Source organism: Leucopleurus acutus, assembly GCF_964270905.1.
Source record: "Leucopleurus acutus genome assembly, chromosome: 11".
Taxonomy (NCBI): Eukaryota; Metazoa; Chordata; class Mammalia; order Artiodactyla; family Delphinidae; genus Leucopleurus; species Leucopleurus acutus.
The window spans coordinates 63,612,450-63,632,183 of record NC_139152.1 but is presented as its reverse complement, the minus strand read 5'-3'; the positions used below and the strand labels follow the sequence as shown (position 1 = coordinate 63,632,183).

The 19,734-nt window shown below is 38.5% G+C and overlaps 1 protein-coding gene across 3 annotated transcripts in view; it reads right to left on the bottom strand.

Moving 5' to 3' along the window:
- Positions 1-19,734, bottom strand: part of NAV3 (neuron navigator 3) — a gene marked incomplete at its 3' end in the record, with an annotated part of 362,964 nt that overhangs the window by 154,275 nt on the left and 188,955 nt on the right. For all 3 annotated transcript variants that reach the window (XM_082850415.1, XM_082850416.1, XM_082850417.1), the window contains exon 9: positions 13,336-13,451. In XM_082850415.1, the coding sequence (XP_082706541.1) occupies positions 13,336-13,451 (116 nt within the window). The remainder of the gene's footprint in view (positions 1-13,335; positions 13,452-19,734) is intronic.

The window sequence follows — 19,734 nt, the reverse complement described above, 5'->3', positions numbered from 1 at the left end:
AGAGACACATTAAAGCTAATATACAGTAGTTTATCTAAGATTTCACACAGTAGAGAAGCCTAAGATTCTAAGTGATGGTAAGAGAAAAGTCTTAAAGGAGAAAGTGCTGAGATGACTTTTATTGGAGGGAGTAAGGAAGGCAAGTCATTGCCCTTACACAAGTTCCAAAAATACACCATTACAAGCTCCCTATCTCCTATCTCCTAGTCCCTTCCTTTGGGGAGAACTTTGACTTTGTAATCAAGCTGCATCTCAACTACTTGCCAACTGCATAATATTAGTAACACTGATATTTGAATTACTTTCAATATCTTTTTTACATAAACTTTAAGAACAGTGTATTTTCCGACATTCCATTTCACTCAGTATTTTTTAACACCTTCTTTATCTCCTTTTAAATTTCCTTCTTCCAATCCAACAGGCATCTTAGATCCTTGGATTCTTCCAATTGAATCCACTGTTTCTTTATACAGCTTCCCTCATGTTTCAGAACCATCACTCTCTCTCTCTCCATTGTTTTTTCTCCTCATGACATCTACTCATGACACTGCACCACTCATGACAATCAGACAAATGGACCTTTTCCTCCCAACACTTACTGAGCAAAACATAATTGCTGCCTCATTCATGTCAGGAAAGATAATAACCAAATCAAAATTTCTTGCAGCAAATGTTCTCAATGACCCACGAAAGGCAAGATAAAGTTAAATGCACTTACAACCCCCCCTAAGGATTGCACAAGCCTGAAATATCCTGTAAATTTGTATCCAAATGCCATAAATATAGAGAAATGGGGGCAGGGCGGGAATCACAACTGTGAAAAGGCCAAATGTAAAAGCGCAAATACCATTAAACACTTAGTAACAAATAAAAGTGAGCAGAAAAATGCACATGAGAAATTTAGTCACAAAAATGTATCCCCTTTCACTTTTATAATCTCAAAGCCAGCTATTATTCCTGGAAGAAGCCTCCTGTAAGACAAAATAGTAAGGGCCTACACACATTTTCCAGAACGGCATATTCTGCAATTTGCTTTGAGTTTTTCACATTAGTGCAAACTACTTTCTCTTTGCTTGTAACATCTCTTCTATTAGGACAGAGTAACAGGCTCAGTTTGGTGCTTTTGCGTTTTTACTTAATGGCAGACAGACCATTTAATCTGTGCAGTCCTGCCCTTACTTTTCAAGCTTTAATTACACACACTGTAATTAATAACACTGCCAGCCTTTGTCATCTTTTAGGAGGAAATCAAATTACATATGAATGAACCTGATTCACAGAGAATTATGTCCTCTACACCAGCTATATTACAAATGTTATTTTTTAGAGTACAGCTGCCTGATTTATTTGGAGAAATCACCCTAGTTTTGTGGATGACCCCAAAGGTGAGTTGGCTAGAAAATTTTTCAACTCATCAGGTTAAACCAGACACTTTGGGGGAAAAATAGCAAAATATGGCTAACAGCTTTACCACTACCTGTTAAATATTCTCCTATATAGTTATAGCACAGACCCTACTCTGTCTGATTTATTAGGATATCCAAGAATAAAGAGTTGAACTCAGGGAACTCTGCCTAAAAACTAACTTGGAAGAAGCCATTTTGAGTCAGAAGCAGAACCTAGTCAAGCACGTAGCAGAAATCCTGCAATTCTTGTGTGCTGTGGGCTTGGATATATTTACCAACTTAACATGCATCATTATTTAGGGAATTGCATTGCAATGCTTCATTATCCTGATATGATTATTCATATCAGAGCTATTTGAATAAACTCTTCCTCTTACTTTCTCATTTGCATCTTTGAATACTGGCATATGCTGGGGGAGAAAAAAGCCTTAAGGAGAATAATCCCATAAATAAATTAGCAGATGCTCAGTTTAAAAACCATGGAATACACAGACACCTATTGAGAGATGACCCTCTGACAGTAATGCTCCAAGTTATTTATGTACAAACAGGCATATGTCATATACACACCCAGCCACAGCATGCTGTAATTTAACAGAACAACCAACACATGCTTTCAGGGGACTTTACTCTGGTCATATCTTTGAAAATACTTACATAAGAGGTACTTAGAACAAGATAAATGCTACCATTTTCAAGGCAAAGGACAAATATTATTTGATTCTACCGTTTCAGAGGATCAAGAAACGAAAAAAGATTCTTAAGGATTAAGACTCCCCCTCTTGCCTTTGTACTGCATGCAGAGTTTTTTTGTTTTTTTGTTTTTTTTTTATGAGAAGCAGTTCATCACGGAAAGCACACAATGGTGAAGAAGTAAATCTTCAGTGTCTGAGCACCTGGTGTATTCAGATTCAGAAATCACTATTCCCACAACTGTGGAAACATTACTCTTTTAAAGCTAAACTAACAAGAAAAATTGAGCGATATTCACCTCTGCTGTCTCTCTAAGCTTTCTTCTTCTAAAGCTGGTTCACTAAGATTCCAGAAAATCTCATAAAACCTCTTGTAACAGGAGGGTCTACATAGAGAATAAAAACAAACCTATATTTGGCTTCAGTCGTGTGAATCAGAAACAAAGGGATCACTGGTCTGGTTTAATTCTTTCGAATTTAAAGAGTCCTATATGAAGTCCTTTGTGGAAATACACACTGACATAAAAGCGGATGTGGTCAATGGTTTAATGCTTATGACTTTTTGAAGAAGGCACCGTATGATATAAATATGCTACAGTAGAGCGCTGAACTTAGATATAACAATTAAAACGTATACAGTTTAGCTATTCAGGCAGGTGGCAAGACTGAAGAATTACTTCAGACATTGTCATATCTAATTAATTAAAGATTATTATCAGAAGTTACTCCTAAGAATCATGTCATCAAACAGGCCTACTTTGTAAAGTATCAGAACAGTTCACATGCATCTACATAGTAATTTAAATAGTTATAATGTACACACTCAGAAGTATTTTTTGCCCAACACTTCAAAAAAAAGTAAGTGAGTAAAGCTGTCAGAAGAGGCCTCTGCATTTCAAGTATAACTAGAATGTATGGTACTTGTCACCGAGGTACAAACAAGGCCATCTATTCAGACACCACTGAGGCAGCAGAAGAAACCTGACTATGCAAAAAATTTACCCATGAGGTCCTTCATTCTTCATTCCAAATCTGTGGTGAGGTCACCTTGAGGGAAGTTGAATAAATAGGCCCCGTTAATGACTAAGTAAAAAACAAATTTGGAGTTTTAAAATGTTAACACTTATTTATGGATGTCTAGAGTGTACTAGACTCTAGGCCAATAATGCTCAGGGCAGGTGGTTGCTATTTACTTTCTCCATATACACTTTACAACTAGTTCTCACAGTTCAGTTTTCTGAAGACAATCATTTCAAGAAACAAGGAATTTAAAACTGTTTTGAGTAACTACGGTTTCGAACACATCAGTCAGAAGAACAGAAGCTATTTGGCTTACGCAAAGAGGCAGCTTCTGAAAATTCCATCCTCCTTTTAGGAGCAGACCCGACTTACCTAACAAGTCAGTGTAAAGGGCCTGTTCCAGGTCGCCCAGCATTGTCAGGATCACATCCTCGTCCAGATGAGCTGTGCCTTCCCGCAGGCAGCTTTCGCCCTCCTCTTCGGCCCAGCTCCTGCCGATGCTGCCAGGCCTGGAGGACACATTTTCATCTTCGGACCGGCTGTCTTCATCACTCTCACCTTCCAAGCCTTTTCCGGAAGACCACTCTTCTAAGCTCTCACTGCCTGCATGGCTGGTGGGCAGCAGGTTCCAGGCCCCTGGGCCCCTGGTGTGGTACAGGGACTGCATGGACCTTGACAAGAATCTGGACAGAGAGCGCCTCTCTGCATAGCTGGATTCTCTCTGGCTGGCCTTGGCGGCATTTCCAAACCAGTTGGAAATGCGCACAGTGGGTCGCCTCTCCCCCTCACTGGTGAGGGACAGATTGGTCAGAGACTTTTGCTTCTGAAGGCAAGCTCCCTTTGGCCTTACTTTGCTCTGAAACACAGAGAGTTCAGCTGGCCGCTGCATGGCTCTCCTTACTGGCTTCTTCTTTTTCAATTGGACTTCATATTGTCTTTCTGCACTGAGATGCCAACTGGCCCTTTTGGTTTTAATTAACACTTGCACTTCAATAAAAGCTCAGGCAAGGCTCAAACGTTCACGTTAGATTCTAGAGCTATAGTACAATCAATGAGTTGCCCACAATTCAGCTTGCCATGTCATGCCCCTCATCAGCAGTACTTACAAACATTTTGCTTGTATATATCAGAAGCAGAAAAGAGTTCATCAAAGACACTGCTCCAGCTGAAAAGTAGCACAGGAAGCCAACTACGTTTTCCAGTCTTTATCCAATCACATGTCTCAGCAGGGCGATGGGTCCACATTTCCCTCTATCGCTTCTGTATTCCCAAACGCGAGGTAGTGAAGCACCAGCGATGTCTCTGGCTTTGCTTTTTTCCCTGCCTCTCACCAGCCCTTCACTGATCTATCTGGGTCTGCAGCCCTTTACTCTAGAGGAACTGACAGGGTGCAGCATGTAGAGCCTCCACATCAGAGCCCCGTAAGAGCAGATCAAGCACTGAAGCCAGCCCTGCACGCGCCTCTCGTGTTTTAGTATTCCACCTGCATTCTCAGATCTATGGCTCTTCCTTGCTGCAGTGGATGCTGCTGGCTGCCATGGCAGCAAACATCCTGCTAAATTAAAACAGAGGCACAGAAGCGGCTGTCCAGCCTAGCATGCCACAGGTTTCAAAGCCAAGCCTGAATGAGATGCTACACGATTAACCCTATGCATGTTTAAATCACTCTCGGCTACCCCGCCTCAGATACGGAGAGAAACACACACACGCTACATACACACTCACTCACATACATAACACACACTCCACGACAGAGAACGACAGACTAATTCTCTATAGCTGCAGGCAGCTGAAGCAGGCAGATCCGTCTTCTGAATGTTGGGATTTGTGCTGTAAAAGCACAAATCAAATTCAAGAGTGTAAAGGACCTAAAGAACGGAGCGTGACACTCTCCGCCGGCAGACAGATAATGCTTTAAAGGGAAAGACTTCACCTCCTCTTTTAAAGAACAAATCCAAGGGCTTTTTATTCTGAAGATATTTAGTACAATCCTAATCTGACAATAAAAATCAAGATTTATTCCTATACAAAAATAGCGCAAAAAAAAATCCTCAAACGGTTTTTTTTTCTTTTTTCTTTTTGAGAATGAATATTTTCACTCAAAGCGTATAATTGAAAGTTGATGGCCAAGTATATTGAAGATAATGATGTGACAAAACCCATAAAACGTATATTATGTTTTCTGACATAGAGCATTTTTCTTAGTCTATTCCATAAACCTATTACTGTATAATCAGCTCTTTAATATTTTGATAAAAAGCAGAAAACCTAAAGGGTAAATTTCTTATATTTATCTTGTACTGGTTATAATTACCATCCTGAAATTCTGATTTTAGGAAAACTTTTAAAACACTTATCAGGTATAGTAGAGACCATGTACCACTGAGAGCTAATGAGAAGAGCATCAAGGAAAAGCTTTTCAGATTTTTCTGCCCATAAACATTCCTCACTAAAAGGGGGCAGCAAGGAGAAATAGATTAAAATATTCGTGTCATTCAAATTGATATAATTCCGTAGCATTTTCTGAGCTAATATCATCAAATTAATTCTGATTTTTCACCTCCTGTTGCTAACTTCAGCTAGGGGGAATGCTCAGTCTTTTAACTATGTAAATTAGCATTATAATGTACACTGCCTATACCTTTACATATGATAACAACTTACTTTGCAAAGTTAATTATTCCTTATGCTCAAGCTCAAGGATATATGTAAAAGGGTATTAGATGGAAAGAAGGGCAATCATTTGTGATAATTTTTGCAATTAAACAAACCTGTGAATTATGAATACTGATTCTCAATTCTTCATTCTTCAAAAATAATCTATGTTTATACAAAATGTGCTTAAATAAAATGAGGGTACAAAGGCTGAATCATAGAAACTGACAATTATCCTTCTAAAAACATCATTTTATAAAGTGTTTTTCAAAAGATCAGGATGCTACCTCACTTTGGATTTTTTCTTCATTTGGAGTTATTGTGATCCAGTAAATCAGCAGATTATAAGACTAGAGTAAATTTGTTAGGGTTATGAAACTTTAACGTGTTTGATATGTATTACACTAAAGGACACATGCAGCATCCTCTAAAGTCTTACAGATTCACAAAAAATGGAATTCTTACGCTTTAGGCATCAAAAGTTAAACTTGAGCATTATAAGTGAAAGCAATAAAGATGCCCTCTCCTTATACAAGGATACTTGTGTACCAGTCAGCTTAGACCAGTGGTTCTCAAACTTGAATGTTCAGAACCTCTCCGAGGGTTTAATACAACGTAGCCTGCTGGGCCCCAGCCCCATCTCTACTCATTCAGTTAGTCTGAAAGGGGTTTGAGACTCTGCATCTCTAACACATTCCCAGGTGATATAGATACTGCTAGCTCTCGAACGAACCCCACTTTGAGAACTTCTAGAGTGAGACTAGAGACTAGTGGTTTCCAACTGGGTCCTCCTGAGGGGACATTCAGCAGTATCAGAAGATAGTTTTGATTGTCACAAAGGTGGGTGTGGTGCTTCTGACATCTGAGAGGTAGAAGCCAATGATACTGCTTACACCCTATAATGACAGGAACCCCACTCCCCAAACAAAGAATTATGCAGACTACATGTTGATAGTTCCAAGGTTGAGAAATTCTGGCTTGGACTACACTATATTGTATTTACAAATGATTTAGAAATTTCAGCAGCTTACAGAAACAAAGATGCACTTGGCTCACATTAACGTCCACTCTATGTTGGCTGTGGCTCTGATCCAGGTACCCTTTATACAAAGACCCATATTGAAAGAGCAGCTTCAGTCTAGGATAGGTTGATATCATGACAGAGCGAAAAAGAGATAAGAAACCTAAGCTTCTGCTCAAGAATGGCCCATGTCATTTTTCCACTCACATGTCATTGGTCAAATGAAATCACATGGTCCATTCTGATTCACTGGGTAAAAAGTATAACACAGCTGTAGGGGTGAATTTAGGAAGGGACTAAGTCCAGTGGAGACAGCAGCGAGAGACTGGCTATTTTGAAGATATAACCCAAACAGAGAAAAGCACCAAAAGGGCATTTTTGCTTGTTTCTTTGTTTAGAGATATTGTCAACTTGTAGTTATAGTAGCTTTTCCCCTGGGAACAACTACATGGGTCCTTAAGTTTACCTTGAACAACAGCAGGGAACCCAGTTACTGCTTCTCTAGAGGCAGTTATCTCTGCTTGCGTTGGGTGTACATTCATACATGGGTGTATTTATACTTACTTGTATTCAATCGTTTATTTATTTATTTATTTTTAATAGATTTATTTATTTATTTATTTATTTTTGGCCGTGTTGGGTCTTTGTTGCTGCGCACATGCTTTATCTAGTTGCGGCGAACAGGGGCTACTCTTCATTGCAGTGCGCGAGCTTCTCATGGCAGTGGCTTCTCTTGCTGCAGAGCACAGGCTCTAGGCGCGCGGGCTTCAGCAGTTGTGGCTCGGGGGCTCCAGAGAGCATGCTCAGAAATGTATGTTACACAAGGTGGAGGAGGAAGCCTCGGTGTATGAGACAAATATGCCCAATCAACACTGAAAATGTGAATCGCTCTAATTTAGCCAAGACCTCACATAAAGTAGAGCTACTATAATGTTCTGAAAAGGAATGTTTTTGAGCTCTTTAGTAAACATAATTACAAAGTAGCTATTTAAGTAAAAGATCTAAACTGATTTAAAATGACCTGAGCTTGATCATCTTAATCTTTATAAACACCCAAGATAAAGGCAAAATAAGTGATCATTTACACAGGTCTTAAATACCAAATACTTCCCATTATTCAATACAATGGGAAGTCAGAAAAAAACACATGTAACCATTAGTTTATCTCTCTGTTTAATTTAAATTCTTACTTCTAAAATGATTTCCTGAATTCATCCAATTATTTAATTACTTTTTTACAAATGACATATTGGCTTCACTGATTCTGATTCAGTCTGGCATCTATCACCATTTTTCAGTGGAATATAAATTCTAGATAAAGGTTAAAAAGTGGATTAAATAAATGTTATACATGTTGGTAGACGGTCTTATGCAAAACAAGGGGCATGTGTGAACCTATGTATTAAAAAAAATCTAAAAACTTTCTGAATGATTCCAGTGGAATGAAAAACAAAGCTCACTTTGCATTTGGCAGGATCTCTTGGCACTTGATGAAAGGGATGGTTTCTGAAGCCAGATTCTTTTTGTCAATGAATGAGAGAATAAAACCCAAGCCAAAGCAGTAAAATTTAAACCATCAGTTCAGCTGGACTTGTAATATTGAGGTCATGGCATGAATCTTAAGGATAGGCTGGAAGCAAGAAGCTCACTCGGTCTTTGTCACAAATTATATAATGCATATCACCTGACTGTAATAATTAATAGAACCACCATCATCAGATTGGGTAAATATCACAGTTTCCTCCCTAAGAACACGACAAATAATGGGAAACTTGAGAGAGATACATAAAGACTTTGGTGGGATAAAAGGTCTCCAAATTGTAAAAGTCTTGAGTTTTCTCCAGCATATGCCATTTTATTGTGTAACTCATTTCTGATACTTATCTTCACACCACAATTTAACTACGTTTTTAACTTCTGCTACCATTTAATCGTGAAGACACTGTTCTTATAAATTCAAATGAGTTACTGCATAGAGGAAATGTAAAGAGCTAAGCCTCCTAACAAATCTGCTTTTCAACGTGAACTATTCAAGTTTTCTCCTTAACAGTATCATAGATCTTTACCTGTCATGCATCTCACAGGTCATGCAATAGGGATGCTTTTCACATTTAAGTACAAAAAGGGATTTCCCTGGGTAACACAACAGAAAAGTGCAGGGAAGGAGGGAGACAGAGTCTCTGACGTGGCTTGTTCAGGGGCTCAGACATTTTCTACAAAGACCTTGAGCTAATATTCTTCTGCTTTAGGTTCTGTTTTCTCTACGTTTGTTTCACTCGAGGGTGAAGGTAACTGCCAGCAGCTCCAAGCTTTCTTCTGATTAGCTTCAGGTCTAGTCGAAAAACGGAGTGTCTCTTTCCTAACAGCCAGGAAAAGTTCTGAGACTGATTCTCATTGGTTCTGATTGAACTGAATTGGGTCAGTTGTCCACTCCTGAAAGAGTCACTGTGGTCAACGGGATGGGTTGTTCTGATTGGATCTGCTTGGGTCAATTTCATTTGAACTACGTGAACAGAGATTGATGGGGCTATGGTTCCCCAAAAGAAAATCAAGGGGCTGTTATGAGCAGACGCAGCAATGGATGCTGGTCAGGCAAAACGATACCAGGACATCAAGGTACGTCTACTGTGAAGCCAGTGGTGTTTAATATACAGAGCTTCTAACTTAGTTGAGCCAATGTAACTTTGTATTTTTTAAATTATTTCCAGGCTCCTCCAAATTGCATAGGCTTCAAAAATTCACAAAACCTGGATCTAATCCAGCCAAGACTAACTCCATCAGAGTTCTCTATTATTTAGGCTACTTCACTTGGGGAACAGGACAGATTTACTCCCCACTGAGGTCCCCACAGCAACCTTTAGCAATAAGGCTTCAACAGTAGTACTGGCATTGAAACTGGCATTGAAAATCACTGAGCTACCAAAATCCCAAAAGTACCCATTTTTACAATAAGAAACAGACAAAAATAACAAGTAAAACTTTTTTTCAAATTACTTCTATTGAAGTTGTTTCTTCCTGAAATATTATTTCCTGATTTCTTTACCCATTAGAATTCTACTATACACACGTGTGATCTTCTTTTAGGCCCTGTATAAATCTTTACAGTTAAGTTAGTTGTTCCCATAAATCTAGTAATTCAATTATTTGTGGTGTTAAAGTTTATTTGTCTCTAATTCCTCCATAGGAGAACTCATGTCTTAGTCATGTTTGTTTTCCCAATCCTTGGCATGCTTGGCATTTATAACGTACCTGGCAATGATTACTGAAAAGATGGATGGAAGAATAAAACCGTATCTCACAATAATCCTGAGTTTATTAAGCATCACTACAGTCACCTCACAAAAAAGGGAACTAAGGGACAATGCAAACAACAAAATAATGGCAGTGCAGAGGCCAGGATTAATTTTTTCTACTTCCTAGAACACTTACCTGCTCATATCTCATGCTGTCTTTGAAGAAATATTCTAAGGGCTAGTCTAAGACGTGGCATTAAATTCAAGTGTGCATGTGGTCTGTGGTTTCCCTAGCAGCCAGAATATAGTAGCAACAAGAGAAATTAGATAGAGAAAGAAAGCTGTGGAAGGGGTCAAGGAAAGTTGTTTTGTTTTATTTTAAATTAAGATTGCAGAGATGGCAGCATCCTGTGGAGCTAAAGAGAGTGGTTTGGTATAGAGGGAGATAAGGTAGAAAAGAAAGTAATCCAAGGAAAAGTGAAGTAAATAGGTATAAAATGCCGTACATGGGTAGATATGGTGGCAGGGGTTTGTGAAATTCTTTTCTCTCTGCTTAAATTTTTTTTAGTGACATCAAGGTCATCAGTTAAGAGAAAGGATGGGAGAAGTGGCACTGTAGCTTTGTAAAGAAGAGATAAGGTATAAAATTGTCATCTAAGAACAATCTCAAGTTCTTAGATGACAAAAAATGAATAAATGCGCCAGAGAAATACAGAATGATTGCCGGGCAGCATTAACTACTCACTTGAAGTTGGTGGCCATGAATGTAAAGCGAATCACATCAACACGTGATGTGTTTTTCTCCAGGTCCATTCATTGCTGGTATGGACTAGGTGGAGACCTGAATGTTACTAGGTCTGTGGTTTCATCCAATGAGAACAATGAAGTGCAAGAGGTGTAAGGGAGTAAAGGGTATATGTAAAAGTAAAATCACGTTCAGTCACTATAGGAATTCATCTGATTAAGGAAGGAAGAAAGGATATGTAGAGTTTGGTGAGGGTGAGTAATGGTGGTGGGATCAATAAATTGCAAATCTTAGTAGGACCAGTGTCAGAGTCAGAGAATGAAAGGAAGGGCATTGAAAGGATAGGAGGATGTCATCAGCAAGAGTGGGATGCATGGAAGTGAGATTATAGAGAAGCTGCAGATTCCGACGGTGCCCAGATGTAGGGTATGAACAGGAGAATAAGTAGCTCAAGGAGGGATTAGAAGGCAAGATCATTAGAAGAAAGGCCAGGGTATGCCAGCTCTGCTCTTGTCACTGGCCTGCTTCCCTATGACTGTCATCCTCTCATCACTGGTCCACCAGTATACTCTCATCTACATTTCTCCAATTATGGTACTCAATTTATAGCTTTCTAATCATAAATATCTTTCTTTCATGAAATCTCGAGTTTGCATTGAGAGAAATTTTCGGTACTCCACTATAGACTCATTTTAAACAAATGATCGTAGGAATGACATAATCAGATAAGCCTCATTTCAGCACTTACGTGCTGTTTTCTTTCTTTTATTTCTATCTAAATCATAGATTCAAATCTATGATTCTATATCAATACTTATTGACATAAATTAATATTATACCTTCTAATAAATCCATCAGACTATTGTATTATGTTACAGTCTAGTTTATTTTTCACTTTCAAATATTCTATTAAAAATCAGAACATTAAATGGAAATTAAGCATGTTTTTTCCAGTTTTACTGAGATATAATTGGCATGTAGCAGTGTATTAGTTTAAGGTGTATAACATAATGATGTGACTTACATAAATGGAAATATTAATTGGATGTATAAAACATGATTAAATGGTCAAAAGAATAAGAAACTGGAGGAAAAAAGATCAAACACGGGTTACGGATTCAATCAGAGATACTAAGCGATATACTAATTTCAGAAAAACAAGGTTTCTTTGTGAAAATCACATAATTAGAATTCAAAGTGTATTTAAATGCATTTTCTCCTACAGATTTGAGCTCTAGTATTTTGTAGGCATATTGATACTAATTGAAGACATGCATGAGTAAAGAAATGTGTGAAACGTTCCACACTATGTTTAAATAATATCTAGTCACAATACAGATACATATCATGATTCACCAAGGGGCTCTCGGGAGCCAGGGAAAACCAACACTTCCTCCAAGTGCTTGAAAAATCTACAAGTATCCCTATAGTTATGCCTTGCATTACCATTTCCGCCCTTACCCTGAACTGGCCCACTGTCATCTCCACATGAAAACTCTGAAGCCTATGATACCACTGATGTTAATTCCAGAAGGAACCCTTGGGATGTGGTGCTGTCATTGTTGTCAATATCCATCGATGGATACTGCGGTAACTGCTAATGCTCGCCGAAGTGTTTCAAGTCTGCTTAAGTGAGGAAGTTTCTTAACCTCCAAATTTGTGATATGGCTATGCTCATGAGCTTCAGAGCAATACTTTGAGTTCTAGGAGTACTATAGTAATTTTTAAAATTTAAATAGTTCTTTTCGTTTTTTCCTTAGGAATATACAAGGGCTGAGTCAGAGACTTATTGGACCAAAAGACATACCTCTACTGCCATGCATTCTTATACTTGGAAACACATAAAATGTTCTTAAACTGTCTTTCCCCTTGGAAGCAGTATATCACGTTAAGAGCCTACTTAGTTCCTATATTATACATTATATAGGTCCATATGGACCTATATATAATAAAATTATACCAGAGGGCTTCCATATGTGCCTAGGCTTATCCGGATCCTAGGAAAAATAGTGGACTAAAGCTGAGAATCTGACAAATAGGGTCTGGAGTATGTACATGCCATTTTTCTTACATTATTTATATATAATGAAATATTTCCATAATTAGATTTTTCCCAGAACACACATTCAGAGCCACTATGTAGAAATGTTCAAAATAACACAGAATTGTAGACAGAGCAGGGTTGGAGGCCTTGGAAATTTTACATTGCCATCTGATCATGAGTATTTTTTTAAATCTCTAGATATATTCAAGAACTGCCTTATTAACAATAGAAGATTCTCCAGGTCTTCTCTGATAGTATTCAATTAGACTGAGGGCAACCATGACTTAAAATCTCAGCCTCTGAGAGCACTACCATTCTTTACAGAATTCATTACAGAGCAACAAAGAGACCATTCTAAGCAGAACAGTCAAATACCTAAGCATCTCTGAAGCATGAAATGTACACAGTCCATTTATGCCTAAGGGAAAACAGTATAGCATAAATATGATTTAATAAAAAGACTTATGGAGAGATCATAAAAATTCTGAGTTTGACCTACCCACCAATCAGGTCACTTACCGGATATCTCCTCTAGGCACTGCTTAGCTGTCTTACTGTATGATAAATCCATCTTAGTAGGACTGGTACAGGAATCGGCAGATGGTAAAGAGGTACCTTCATTTTCTGAATGTGCTCTGAAATTAACCAAGAAGACAGAAATACCAATTGCTGTCACCAGCGACTCATCAAAGTTCTCTAGTACAAGAAGAAATCAATGTATTGAAAGTTTTCTATGAAGGTAAGTGAGCATTTCTTTATGTCTGGGACATTCCAAAGCTGTCTATCTACAGGAGAATTTCCTTACTTTTCATATACAACCCAAGTTGTAGTGAGGTATTAAATCAGATTTCTTAGACTTTTCTAAGTTTGAAAGCTTGTAATTACCAATAATTGACTGCACTTTTTCTGGGCAAAAGACTAGAAAAGATTCCTTTTTTTTTGCTGTCTTAGAGGAAGTCTGGCTAAACTGTGCTCTTCTGAGAATGATAAAAGCACCGAAAACACCCCTAAAATTATTTTTTCCATGCACATTCTATAAAATATATCCTAAAATACAAAGTATAAGTAAAATAAATATTGACTTTGCTATGGGCTATAAATGTCACTATGATGTCTTGATTTCAGAAAAATTAAAGTCAATCAAAAACAAATTCTCATTCTGACAACGCTCTTTTATAATACGTTTTATAGTTGTGTATATATGTTCATGGGTATATATTTGTGTGTGTGATTAACATGTAAAGAGTAGGTCTAATCAAATAAAAAGCACTCCACAGAGGGACTGCATACGTTTTGATATTCCAATCTTCATGCATTGCTTCTTCCTTTTATGCACAGGCAAACGTTTTAAGAGGCACTATCTTTCCTTATGCAGCTTCAAAATCTACATATATTTGGTCAAAAACACCACATCTTTAGAAAGTCCACAGCGTGAACTACAAGAGAGAGAAGGAGACAAGACAATACAGCATTGTACACTGGACTTTGTTCTTTATAGTTATCTCATTTGCTTGGAGTCCCATTCCTAGTACTGAGTTTGGACCATGACAAGTGATCACTAAATATTCCTTACTTTAAAAAAATCTAAAGAGACTATTTATACGTGAAAGAAAAATTCAGTTAATCTTTAAATCAATTTCCGCTTACTATGTTACTTTTATTCTAAATCCTGGTTTTGTTTGAGAGAAAATAAAGTGTAATCACTGATGCCAGAAATATTTTCTGTTTATCTGATGGATCTAAAAACTCTGAAACGCTCATTAGGATTTTAATAAATCATGGAAAACTATATGCTGTATGTGTGCATGTATGTATATAGGAATTGACATATTAATGCAAGAATTCATACAAAGCTGTGCCTTGACCTCCAGTGGTTTCTGGCAGACATTCCTAGCTTATTGTAACTTAAAACTAAATATAAGGAACACAGCAAGATTCAGAAGAGGACATGCTGTTCGAATGACAGGATATACCATTAAGGCCAGTAAAAATTTCAATGTTGTGAACATCAACAGACGTTTTTAGTCTTCACCTTCCTTGATATCTTGGTAGCATTTAGAATAGCAGACCATTCCTCCCTTCATGAAACTCTCCTTCCTTGGCTTCTACAATAAAAATTTTCCAGTTTGTTCCCCATTCTCTCTGGATGCTACTTTTTTTCTCTTTGTTCTCTTTTACCCAATCATTAAATGTCATGGTTGTCGGTAGTAAAAAAGAAGGGCAAAAGTTGGGGGTTCCTCAAAGCAATATCCTAAGCTTCTTCCAGTTTGCATTGTACAGTCTCTCCAGACGATCTCAAACATACCCATTGTATTAGTGATTGCCTATCCACACATGAAGTCCAAATTCAAACTCTAACCCAGAACTTTTCTCTGAATTCCAGATGTGAATCATAACTGTCTAATAGACATTACCTCTTGATTATCACAGAGATAACTCAAACCCATCTTGTACAGGACTGAACTTGTGATATTTTCTCAACAAACCTGGTCCTTGTTCATAGTGCCCCTGGGTGAAACCTTTAGGGAGCCTAAGAGGCTTTGCATGGTCTGATCTCTGTCTGCCTCTCCAGTGTCATCTTGCATTGGACTCCCCTTATCTCTCTCCCTTGTGGTCACAAGAATCTTCTACCCACATCCTATAGCTCCTGGCCTCAACAGGTCCTTTCTACTTGAATATTTTCCTTCCCACGACATCCAATTAAATTTCTCCCTTCAAGTCTCAGCTCCAGTGACTCTTTCTTAAAGAACAATTCCAAATTTTCAGGTGAAGTCCCAAGTTACAAATACTTATTTCTCCCTGTACCTATCTTGAGCACTTCATACTCTCGTAACATGACATTTGTGTAATTATTTGATAAATGTTCATCTTCCAAACTAGAGTCCATTCTCGATGTTTAAGCTCATCATTGCATCCCAATGCCTAGCCACATGTCTAGCAGATATGCTGCACTCTGCAAATATTTGATAACTGAATGTATAAATCTTATCAGTAGTGATCATAAAATAGTGTCATTGTTGGGTAAAGCACACAGAAGGAAGCATGGTATAAAGCTAAGTATAAAACTTAGCTCTCTCGCTAAACAGTTATTAACTCATGTGACCTTGCTAAGTGACTTAGCCTCTCTGAACCTCAATTTGCTTATGTGTAAAAGGCAAAGAAAAATATGCTCCTCACAAAATAATTGTGAGCTCAAGTGTTATTATTACCAAAGGCCTGGAAAGGCATTCTCCTGAGGCATGTGGGATTCTGGTCAACGTTATAATGTGGGGAATATATCCGGCTCTCTGGGCTGTTTCTTTTCTTCTCTGGCCCCCAGGGTCTCCTATGTCCCCTGTCTATTGCCCCTCCCCACTCACTTCTAAAGTTCATTATCATCTATTCTTCCACTTGGGCTCTTTTCCTGTGAGCCACTGTACCTCCCTGACTTATTCCTTAGCCTAATGTCCATGAACGAGGGGAAAAAATTCCTCTGAAGATTTCTAAGGATTGTTACTTGCTGACGCCATTTAAATGGAGAGTATGTAGCAAGATAGGACACCCCAGGGAAAGCTTACTGGCTGCTTGCCAAGAAGCCTCAGAGAGGCATGGTGCCTGGGTGAACTGGCTGGGAGCCAGGGTTGGCCTACAGTCATACAGGCTCAGAAGTCACAGACTGGTTTCTCAGATGCTGAGTCACATAAAGTAGTTCACTGGGATGGCTGTCTAAAGCCCAATGCCAACTGATTTTTACTAGAACAAGACCAGAGCAATTACAGGAACCAGAATACTTGTAGCTATGTTAGTTATAAAGATGCAGAGCATCTCCCTCTAGGAAAATCTCTACGGAGCAAAAGAATATTCAGAATGTGTTTTGGGAGTAGACTTTTTTCTTTGCTGCAAATATACAGATCTTAAAAAATACTTCTCAGTGTGCGGCTATCTTTCTCAGTGTATGAAACCTAGAACTCAATTCCATTGGCTAAGCCCCCACCCTCTGATAAAAAAGTATTCAAACTTTGGTCTTGGAAACCTTTGTTTTACTTTGTTTTTTAATGTGGCAGTGAACCTTTCTGGCTGATTTGTTCTTTAACTTCTTTTTTTAGTTTAGGTCACAAGAGAAAATCTTATTTATACCGTATTTTCAAGTTCTTTGGTGTATGTTTCACAGTGTTCCCTATCTGAGTTACCTACATTAGAAATGATAGGGCAACAGATTGATCAAGGGAAGGAACATGGTAAAGTTAAACTTCAAATAATTATAAAAAGATCTCAGAAATTATCTTTGGATTGTATTCACATGTAAATGGGTCCAGATCCCCTGCTCTATATATGTTACAAGACATCGATTTCTCCAGGATTTCTACCTCATTATTTGTTAAAGTGGAATAAGAGTTTAACTCCAGTCTCTAGAGGGACAATCAAAGGTAACTGGTAAAGATTTAACTTTTATATAAATGATCAAAGAAGTTCAGTTTAACCTCTGAAGGCTCTAAGCATGTCCTCTACTTTTGTGCATGCTTCATTCCAGTAAAATAACAGGTTTTGGGGTTGATTCATGAAACAATTTACGAAGACTTCAGAATCAATAGTGTTTTCTAACCAAAAGGTAGATATTGCAGTGGCATCATTCACTGTTCCCATGTAAACCAATACTGCATTCCTCTCATACTGACTGGGAAAAGGAAAAAATGATTCAAAATATTTAGAAGACATCATCCTGTGCAGACTATCTTACTGTGCATTTACAACATGGTCAACATGTTATAAGCACTTACTGAAACTGTAAGATAGGGCATTGCAAAAACACCATTTAATTTATTTAGAGTTCTAATAAGCTAGTGCTAGTGTCTGTTACTAAGAGTCCTAGTAGCTAAAGGTCTAGGTTTCACCAATAATTAACGTAAAAGCTAGTTCCTGTTTATGTGCACTTACTATATGCCAAGTACTATGCCTAGTGTTTTATCTAGGGCATATCACTCAAACTTCACAACAATTGTGTTGCTATGGACTGAATATCTGTTTCCTCCCAAAATTCATGTGTTGAAACCTAACCCCCAATGTGATGATGCTAGGAGGTGGCGCCTTTGGGAGGTGATTAGGTCATGAGGATAGAGACCTCATGCATGGGATTAGTGCCATTACAAAACAGACCCTGGAGAGCTCCCTTGCCCCTCCTGCCATGTGAGGGCAGAGTGAAAAGATGGTCATCTATGAACCGGGAAGCAGGAGCTCACCAGATACCAAATCTACTGGCACTTCGATCTTAGACTTTCCAGCCTCCAGGATTATGAGAAATAAATGTTTGTTGCTTCAGCCACCTAGTCTATGGTATTCCTGTTAGAGCAGCTGGAACAGACTAAGACACCTGTAATTTAGGTGCTGTGGATTAATTGAGGCTTCTAGAGATGTAATAATTTGCCCTGTGTAACAAGCTGGGAGATACTTAACCTGTACTTAAATCTGGAAGCTTCTAAATATTGTTTTATTAACCACTACCCTACAATTTAATTCCATTTAATTCCAAATGTCTCTGGACACTGAGCATGTTAATGTATGTGATGTCTCCTTAGCTGACAGATAGCTTAGTCACTAAGTTATTAACAGACAGTATTTGAATGTGACAATACCCAATGGCCTAACCTTAATTTTACTCTTTACTACCTTAAATTTTTACTCCTAAGAAAAGGAAGCTATTATACATGCCATTTAAAGGAATTCAGCAATACACCTAGATACTAGCAATCTTCAGATTTCCAATTTCATAAATAGGGGTGTTGCATATTGGTTTATATTAAAAATACAGCCATGTGAATTCATCTTGATATGGATATACTAGTCACAAATGTGGACACAAACAAAACTGGTTTGAGTCAGCAACAATAACTAATGGTCTTATAGTTCCTGCTTTATAAACCCAACCTAAAAGAAAGAAAAACAAATATCTTTCCCAAACCAGCTCTCTCTTTCTTGGTGGGAAGGAAGACAGGTGACAGCCAGGGCCAAGGCCAGGAATCTGTCAGAGTGAAGAGTAGCCCAGTGTGGATGAGAGATTTGTTAGATTTGTATGCTGGGGGTTGGGGGGCTGAGCAAATAAGAAAACATATTGCGTATAATGGGAGCCAGGTTTCTCAGTTGACAAAGGAAGGTGCAAGTATGGAAAGGAGAAAGCAAGAATAAACTCTGAGTGTTGATTTGGAATTGGAGGCACTGTGAATTTACGGTTATATACCCATCTCTCTCTCTCTCTCTCTCTCTCTCTCTCTCTCATAGATAGCTCGTTGATATTGAGATAAATATGTGTGTAGGGACTTCCCTGGTGGTGCAGTGGTTAAGAATCCGCCTGCCAATGCAGGCGAGACGGGATCGAGCCCTGATCCGGGAAGATCCCACATGCCACGGAGCAACTAAGCCCGTGCGCCACAACTACTGAACCCGCGCTCTAGAGTCCGTGAGCCACAGCTACTGAGCCCGCGTGCTGCAACTACTGAAGCCCGTGTGCCTACAGCCCGTGCTCCACAACAAGAGAAGCCACCGCAATGAGAAGCCCGCGCACCGCAATGAAGAGTAGTCCCCACTCTACGCAACTAGAGAAAGCCCGCGCGCAGCAATGATGACCCAACGCAGCCAAAAATAAATTAATAAATTAATTTTTAAAAAAGGAAATACGTTTACAAAAATATGTGTGTGTCTGTATGAGTGTGTGTGTGTGTGTGTGTGTGTGTGTGTGTGTGTGTGTGTGTACCTACATATATTTTACTATTTAGGAAAGTTAGGAGCAGTGAGATCTGGTTCCTAAATATTACTCTTCACAAAAGAAATCAGGGCACCTTAGATAAAAGCTGAAGCCAAGGCAGTGAGAGAACAAGGTGAGCCTAGATTACCTTGAGCCAAAAAGAAACAAAGTTCTCAAAGAATAATGGGGCAGAAGCCAGCTTG